Raw genomic sequence first — 9,597 nt, 5'->3', positions numbered from 1 at the left:
GAGAGAGAGAGAGAGAGAGAGAGAGAGAGAGAGAGAGAGAGAGAGAGAGAGAGAACGTGACGCCGTATATCTCACACGTGTTTACACGCCCCGGCATGCACGCACGTTTATTAGACCTATGGGAGTATGTATAACGTATAGTCTATTTACCCATTCATTATTCATCGACACTGTCATCAACATATTGTTTCAGGCTCGGCATTCGTGCTAATAATGTTTGCAGAGGCGGCGCGTTATGATGTTGCCTATAGGTATCCCGAATTTGCATAAAGCAAGAACATATAACCCGTTGAGTCTAACTCGTTATTACCTTCGCCAAGGAGGTTATGTTTTCGCCCCTGTTAGTTTGTTGGTTAGTTTGTTGGTTAGTTTGTTAGTTGGTTTGTTGGTTTGTTTTTCTGTCAACAGGATATCTCAAAAAGTTACGGACGGATTTGGATGAAATTTTTGGACCGGTTGGTCTTGGGCCAACAACCAATCGATTAGATTTTGGTGGTGATCTGGATCTATGATTTTTTTTGTGGGGAAGATTTCGGACGCATTCAAAATTCATTAAAAAAAAAAGATCTTTAGTTCTTTTTTTCAAATTTCTGAAAATTTTATCAAACTCTATATTGGGTGTACCATTAAGATGGTACTATTACGCTGTGGCGAAGGTTTGCTATCTCCGATTTCTCTTGTTATTGTTAAAGGTAAAAAGGTAGAATTTGTATTGATTGCGGTGCCCCGTAGCCTACTACGATATTTCTGATCATTCTGCTAGTCTTGCGCTAAGTCATCATCCTCTTCACGCTGAACGAATGCATCTTATCACCGGTGATGGCTTCAGAAGGTCATCATACAAATTACCATAGTAACAGCTTCATTTCCCTCACCAGTATCTCACTCCCTCTCTACGTGTACAGCATGTTTCGGGCGCGCAAATCCATACACGCGCTCCGAAAACCTCGTTACACACCGCGTTTATTTCTGCGACTCTAGATCTGCACGCGCTACGCGTATGCACACACAGACACACACACCCACCGAGGTTCGTCTCACAGCAATGAATAATTTCTCCTCCCAGCGCGCGCACCTCTCTTCGCATCTTTCCCGCCGGAGACGACTGACTACAGCGGGACTAATAGATTCAGTATAGTGCGGCGGCTAACGTTGTACTGGGTTAGTGCGGGGGCTAACGTTGTACTGGGTTAGTGCGGGGGCTAACGTTGTACTGGGTTAGTGCGGGGCTAACGTTGTACTGGGTTAGTGCGGGGGCTAACGTTGTACTGGGTTAGTGCNTGCTTGCACGTGAATAACCGTAGCGCACGTGGCCTGTAGCATATTTCATAGTACGATGTGATAATTCTGCTGAGGTCCTATATATACCACGTAGCCTTCATAGATGTCAAACTTGTCAACGTTGTCAGAAACGTCTCATGGGTATTTATGACTATCGTAACTCTAAAATGTCGTAGCCTTTCCCCTGCACTTCGTCTGCAAAAGCTATGCGATTTTAGAAATACGATTTCGAACCCGGTCGTAATATTTCGGACAACGCCTCCCTGAATTCACTGTAGTCATGGCATCGATCCCCCCCTCCGGCGTTCCGGCCTTTCCCAGCAGGAAAGTTTCTTGGAAATATTCGCAGAAGTCCTACGTGAAATGAATTTCATTTGATGCGAATCGACGAGGGGATTTTTTTAAGCAAATTACGATTTCAGTCAAGTAAGTTTCTGCTCCTCGGGTTGACCGCTCGGCGATGCAGGCGTTATTATGCTGGAACGTGCCGACTAGCTAGTTAATCTGTGTTAATCTGTTACTGGCCGTCGACGGCAGTTTGTTGGGAAAATTCTCCGATCGTTATTATTAACGGTAAAAAAAAACAGCGCTCGGGCGTGGAGAACGAAGCTGTAACGGCCAAACGAAATTCGATCGCAGTGTTCGCGAAAGTTCTCCATTCTCAGCCGTTTAATCGACGCAAACGCCTGCGCGTTCTACACTCACGCGCGCGCACCCACACACGCACACACACACGCAAGCACGCACGCACATAGACACACACACACACACACACACACACACACACACACACACACACACACACACACACACACACAACACACACACACACACCACACACACACACACACACACTACAACGAGGCGCGCACACACATTACACACACACATCTCATACGCACGCGTGCGCGCGCACGCACGCACGCACGATACACACACACTCACGCTCTCACCACGCGCGCACACACACACCATGCCACACGGCATGCGCCGCGCGCACCCATACACACACACACACAACCACACACGCACACGCACACACACTATGCACACGCATGGCAGACGCATGCGCGCGCACATATAACACGCACGCACACTACACACCACACACACACCCAAACACACACACACACACACACACACACACAACACACACCACGGCACACGCACACGCATCACGCACAACGCACACGCACGCAAGCACACGACAGCACACACACACACACACACACACACACACACCAACACACACACACAAACACGCACACGCGCATCACACACAATGCACACACACACAAAACGGCATGCGCGCGCGCACATACACACGCACACACGCACACACACGGCTACCACACACACGCACACGCACACACAGGCACACACACGCCACACACGCACGGACACGCGAACACCACACACCTTTACTCTCTCTCTCTCTCCTCTCTCTCTCTCTCCTCCTCTCTCGTTCTCTGCTCTCTCTCAACTCAACTCACTCACTCACTCACTCACTCACTCACACGACATACACACGACTCCCGAGAGGACACAGGGAACATAATCCTACTAGCCACACATTCATAAGCACCCTCTCCCCCTCCCCCCGTCCCCTCCTCCTCCCCTCCTCCTCCTCCTCCACCCATCATTAAGCCACCCCCTCTCCCTCCCCGTCCCCCTCCTCTCCTCCTACACCCACCGATCGCTAATTTACCGATGCGCTCGCTAATGAAGAATGACGGCCGCTGCAATAATTAGCCGTCACACCTTGCCGGATGCACCGCGTCCTCCAGGGAAGCTGAGCTCTTGTTGGCTTCGTGGCTTCGCGGGTCTCCCATTAGAAGCGATGCTGTGTGGGGCGGTTGTGCAATCAGCGTAGATTGAGAGGCTGCCGCCGAGGAAGGAATCGCTATGCAGGATCGATGCACCGGGTGTGTGTGTGTGTGTGTGCGGGCGGCGGAAATGTGAGCCACGTGAGATAGCTTGAATATGGGCCACGAATAGACGAAATTATGTGTTCTCTCTTTGTATTTCTCTCTCACACAACACTACACTCTTTCCCTACGGCCTCTCTTCCTGAGTTCTCTCTAGTCTCTGGCTTTTCTCTCTCATCTCTTCTCTTTCACTACCGTGTTATTCAATTATGCGTATATTCACACGCACGCGGCCCGGCACGCACGCACGCACGCACGCCACGCACGCGCACCACACCACACACACACACACGCAGCACCACACACACCCACACACACACACGACACACACGACACACACAAACACACCATGCACACACACACACACATGCACAACGAACACACACACACACAAACACACACCCACACACACACACACACACACCACACACACCCCACACAACACACACACACAACACACACACACACACCACACCCACACACACACAAAACACACACACACACATGCACTATCACGACACACACACACCACACACACACACCACATCAAACACACACACACATATATATAGTTAACGCGATGATGTAACGCACTCCTGTTATTATGTTATCTACCTCTTTACTCATATTTAGCAATCGATTTTTATAGCTCCTGCGCTTTAAAACCTTGATGAAACCACATTAAACACGTATTTATAGCAGGCAGGTTTTAATTAATTTTCTTATTACGCATATAAAAGAGAGTTTTCTCTGCTTTAACGGCCATATACGCCATATTTTACAGGTGGCTTCATGCGTTTGCAGGTGTGTCACGAGGCACGATATTTATCTAATGGCCATTTCGCGTGTTTATAGACGATCGTATGTAGGTTAAAAGGCGAGATGTGTTTACGATGCTTTCACGCGGTAATCTCCTGCATTTCTACGCTCCCGTCGCTCGCTTGCAGCCCATCTGCTGTATGTATAGGTCAAATAAACCTGCGCGTGTTCGCGCCCATCGTGGCGTTTATTTAGAGATCAGACGATGTACTCGCACGCAATTACGCGTGTTTTATATAGTGACGTCGTGTGTCACAAGGGCAATGTGTTCATAGAACACGTAAATGTGTTCACAGATGATCACGCGTGTTTTTAGATCGTGCATCGTGTGTTCGCGGCCAATACCGTGTGTTCATAGAACACGTAATGTGTCACAGATGATCACGCGTGTTTAGATCGTGTGTTCACGCAAATACCGTGTGTTCATAGAACACGTAATGTGTTCACAGATGATCACGCGTGTTTTCAGATAATCACGCATCGTTGGTTCACGGGCGATCTATATTGCCGTTATAAATGCAATCGTGCCTTTATCTATGATATTGTATATCTATAGTTACTATAGTGCTTGTGTTTTACATGTGTTCATATATACCTTGCTGTGTTTTACATGTGTTCATATATACCTTGCTGTGTTTCGCGTGTTCATATATTTCTCGCTGTGTTTTACATGTGTTCATATATACCTTGCTGTGTTTTTACGTGTGTTCATATATTTCTCGCTGTGTTTTACATGTGTTCACATATTCCTTGCTGTGTTTTACGTGTGTTCATATATTCCTCGCTGTGTTTTACAGGTGCTCTTATATTCCTCGCTGTGTTTTACAGGTGCTCATATATACCTTGCTGTGTTTTACAGGTGTTCATATATACCTTGCTGTGTTTTTACATGTGTTCATATATTCCTCGCTGTGTTTTGCAGGTTTTACATGTCTTTACATGTGTTCATATATACCTTGCTGTGTTTTACATGTGTTCATATATACCTTGCTGTGTTTTACGTGTGTTCATATATTCCTCGCTGTGTTTTACGTGTGTTCATATATTCCTCGCTGTGTTTTACAGGTGATCTCGTTCCTCTGCTGCTGCATCACAATCATCCTCCTCATCGTCTGTCTGGCGAGCACATTCTGGTTGGAGACGGACGGCTACCGCCAGGGCATTCTGGAGAAGCGGCTGCGGTGGTCGGCCGACGCCTGCCGTTACCGCTAGCCGTACAAACACCGCCCGCAGACGTCGGCTCGTTCGCATCATCACCGATCCGCGAACGTACGTCGCGCAACGCCATTCCTACACGCCACGCACGCACGCACGCACGCGGGTGGGTGGTGTGGGTGGGAGGGTCATGGGCCGCGCGTGCCGTGTGATGTTTTAACAGCGAAAATAGGATTTATATATCTGAGTGTGTGATGCGCCAGTGTGGTGGGTTCGTACGTCAGTACGATGTTTGTGTTTGCGTGACGTGCGTGGTGCTGTGCGTGCGTGCGTGCGTGCGTGTGTGCGTGTGTGCGTGTGTGCGTGCATTGGCTGTGTTGGTATAGGTTTTCCTGAATGAACGTACATAGCTGGCTAACTGCGCGTGTTCGCGGTGTTGCAGTGTGCGCTTGGCTGTGCTTGTACGAGAAGCGTGTGCGTGCGCGTGTGCGTGCGGCGTTAGTGCGTGCGCGTGGTGTATGTGTGTAGCTGAGACATAATGAGTACCTTTTGTACATGTGGATGCATTCCTCGTACACCGCAGGGTTTCTCGTTCCCCGCGGAGTTCAACTATCGAAAAACCATCGAATCATATCTGACTGCCTCCTTCAAAATAACATGGAACATCCAGTATATTTATAATATAGCAGGGTCAGCTAAAACACGTTCTGTCTTTTAATGTGACCACTTGAACCAAATGGTTGAAAAAACTCACAACATAAAAAATAGAGAACTACTGTCACAGATGGGCCGGACATGCTTCAAGATACTTTCACATAAAACTAACTCAGTTGCATCGATATGTGACTGTAAAGAAAATATTGCAAAACATATAGTTACTGGCCTACATAAAGTAAGCAATGTTCTTTATGAGACAGCTTCAGTTCACAATTGACTTATCTTGACGTACTTACATTGTGGTAAACCAAGCTTTACAATGGCAGAATCCAGCGACCGAGCTTAAATCACGAACAAAATGGCCATAGCAAAAACACAAGAGTCCTCACGCAGTTTAAGGTCAGAGGGCATACGGTAATAACATTACAGTGGTAATACAAGCACTGTAACAGCACATTCTTTTCTCCTACCCCCAAGAGGAATTTTACGCCTCGCAGCGTCCAGCCCCAATAATACAGGAACCCCGATGAGATTGTGCGTTGACATTGACACGCACTACATCCGATATTCCCGAATTTCCTTACCCCCCCCCTCACCCCCGATCTCACGTCGTCGTTTTCCATTGAAGCAAAAGTATTGACGAATATTCGCGTAACACAGATATACTAACGCGCGTGTGCTGCCAGGATCCTAGGTAGTCTAGAACCTGAGCTACTGTTTAAAAAATATCAACGGTGACGGCCATCTTGGTAAAATGGCCGGCCATTCTTGCATGCGACAAGATATGCGATGCGCTCATAGCCAAATCTTCCTTAAGGGCATGCCTCTAACAGTGCCACAGCTTTATGCCTTTGTATTCATCAAAATGCACAATTCCCTTTAATATTGCATCATGATCTGCCAGCCTACTTCCTGCGTGACGCGTAGTTAGTAAATCGGCTCGTGCGTCGTGCATTGCAATTCTAGTTCGCTTCCGCCCTTCGGCTGTGAATGTGTTACGACGAATGCGATCGATCATATGGTGTTAATGCATGGGTGCGCAGCATATACACGGCTTCCTTAATATACACGGGTGGGCAATTACCATCACGTCTTACCAAGCCGGGTTTATCTTTTGACCGGGGAAACACGGGAAGAGAGAAAAAAAGTAAAGCGCAATTTGCTATATAATGAAATATACGTTCGTTTTAATTCTCTTTCGAATCTTTTTTTTCTAAAGTTGACGTGGAAGGTTTTCGATTGGTCCGACGATAGCAAAACACGATAGGCGTCCATCCTCCCCCTCCTCTACTGGTGTAGAGGCGTCTCTTCTCCCACCTCCTCCCCCTCCTCTCCTGGTCCAGATGGCGTCCCTCCTCCCCTCTCATCCCTGGCCAGAGGCGTCCCTCCTCCACCTCTCTCCTGGTCCAAGGCGCGTCCGCTCTTCCTCCCCCTCTCTCCTGTCCAGAAGGCGTCCTCCTCCCCCCTCTCTCCTGGTCCAAAGGCGTCGCATCCTCCCTCCTCCTTCGTGGTCAGGAGGCGTCCCTCCGCCCCCTCTTCCTGGTACCAGAGGCGTCCATCCTCCCCCTCCTCTCCTGGTCAGAGGCGCTCCTCCCCCGCCTCCTCTCCTGGTCCAGAGGCGTCGACCCTCCACCTGCTCTGGAGTCGTTCTCCTCTTCTCTCCCTGCTCCGCAAGGCGTCCCCCTCCCCCTTCCCTCCCCCTGCTCTACAGGCGTCCCTCCCCCTGCTCTCCCTCCTGTTATGTAGGCGTCCAACATCAATCTTTCTCTCGCCCAGATCACCTACGATCGGATTAAGTGCCTGATGCCTCATTCATATTCCATCTGCGTTCTTTCTAACCGTCTCTTGCGCGTCCATTCTGGGTCCACTAACGATATGCCAAGCTTAGTACTAAGTCGGTCTCAGACAAGAAGGCTCACGCTCTGCCTCAATGTGCCCTCGCGCCGCATTCAGAGGAAATCCAATTAGGCCAGTCGAAGCCCCTACCACCTCTCTCGGCATCATCAATTCGCGAGCGCACCTCTCCGGTGAATCATGGAACGGAGAGCGAGCAGAAGAACCCACGCTTAAGTACTAGGCACTTGACCAACGCCGCATACTTAATGAAGCATCAGTCTTGCCTGTCTACCCTCGGGGGCGTAACTCGGGGGCATAAACGGTCGTTCAGATTACGATGGGGTGGGAGAGAGGAGGCGGGGGGTGAGGAGAGGAAGGCAGGAGGGATGGAGCGTAGTGAGGAGGGAGGAGATGGGAGGAGGGCGGGATGGGAGGAGAAGAAGGAGGCGGCGGGGGGCGTGCGTGGGAGGTATGAGTCAAGGGGTGGGAGGGTTACGGGTCATGGGAGGGTGAGGCGGGGAGTGAGGAGGGGTGTAAGTGAGGGTGAGAGGAGAGGGGTGGAGAGAGGAGGGGGTGTGAGGGAGGTGGAGGGGGAGCGACGGTGATGAGATAGAGGGGGGTGGGAGGGGGAGGGTTGAGAGGGAAGAGGGGGGATGGTGGAGCGGAGGAGCAGGGGAATGGGAGGCGAAGAGCAGGGATGGGAGGGGGGCAGGCAAGGGGATGGGCGGGAGGAGGCAGGGGGGATTGGGAGGAGGCAGGGGGGACGGAGGGAAGAGGGAGGAGATGAGCTTCGTTTAACGATATTGCTCGATGTTCGGCGGACGTATACGTCTTATTATTCAATACATGAAAACAAATAAACGCCGGATGAACACACCAGCGGCGGTTACTGAAAAATTTCCCGAGACTCGCTGTAATCTTTAGCGACGTAACAAGCGACTTCCGGATCCGTCGCCTGCGATAGACGGATCAGTTGTAAAATTTAATTCTCGCTTTCCGCGTTACGCTTGCGAGANACACACGCGCACGCACACACACGCACACACATACACGCCCCGCGCACGCACACACGCACGCACGCACGCACGCACACACGCACGCACGCACGCACACACACACACACAAGCACACACACACGCGCGCGCGGGAGAGCGAGAGAGAGAGAGAAAGAGAGAGAGAGACGAGCGCACGCATCGACGAGACTACTAATGCATTCGCAAGACCGACGTCTTCTTCTTCTCAGAAACGATTTTTCTTTTCCTGGGAATTAACCAGTGGCTATGACAAAAATTTGCATGTAGATTGTTTCGCGTCCGTGTCTGTCCGAGGGTGGGGTGGGGGGCATGCTTTCATGAGGGGCCCGTGCTCACATGCTCACGCGAGAGAAACGTGATTACAAGAGGGCAACCTACTTCAATGAGGGTGTACGTGCTGACGTCAGGGGACCGTTCTTCCATTAGCAGCAACGTGCTTACATTAGGGAAACCTACCCACATGAGGTGCTCGTGCTTTCATAAGGAGAAACGTGCTTACATAAGGGGATTCGTGCTTACATGAGAGGATTCGTGCTTATATGGTAGGACATGTACTCATATAAGGAGAAACGTGCTTACATAAGGGGATTCGTGCTTACATGAGAGGATTCGTGCTTGTATGATAGGACATGTATTTATATAAGGAGAAACGTGCTTACATGAGAGGATTCGTGCTTACATGAGAGGATTCGTGCTTATATTGTAGGACATGTACTTATATAAGGAGAAACGTGCTTACATGAGAGGATTCGTGCTTACATGAGAGGATTCATGCTTATATTGTAGGACATGTACTTATATAAGGAGAAACGTGCTTACATGAGAGGATTCGTGCTTATATTGTAGGACATGTACTTATATAAGGAGAAACGTGCTTACATGAAAGG

The 9,597-nt window shown here is 49.6% G+C and overlaps 1 protein-coding gene across 1 annotated transcript in view; it reads left to right on the top strand.

The window, feature by feature from the left end:
• Nucleotides 1-9,597, top strand: part of LOC106808109 — a 50,589-nt gene that overhangs the window by 34,086 nt on the left and 6,906 nt on the right. The window contains exon 3 of the mRNA XM_014810684.1: nucleotides 5,094-5,108. Within this exon, the coding sequence (XP_014666170.1) occupies nucleotides 5,094-5,108 (15 nt within the window). The remainder of the gene's footprint in view (nucleotides 1-5,093; nucleotides 5,109-9,597) is intronic.

The sequence above is a fragment of the Priapulus caudatus genome, unplaced genomic scaffold (assembly GCF_000485595.1).
Source record: "Priapulus caudatus unplaced genomic scaffold, Priapulus_caudatus-5.0.1 Scaffold254, whole genome shotgun sequence".
Classification (NCBI taxonomy): Eukaryota; Metazoa; Priapulida; class Priapulimorpha; order Priapulimorphida; family Priapulidae; genus Priapulus; species Priapulus caudatus.
This window is presented reverse-complemented; position numbering and strand designations above follow the sequence as displayed.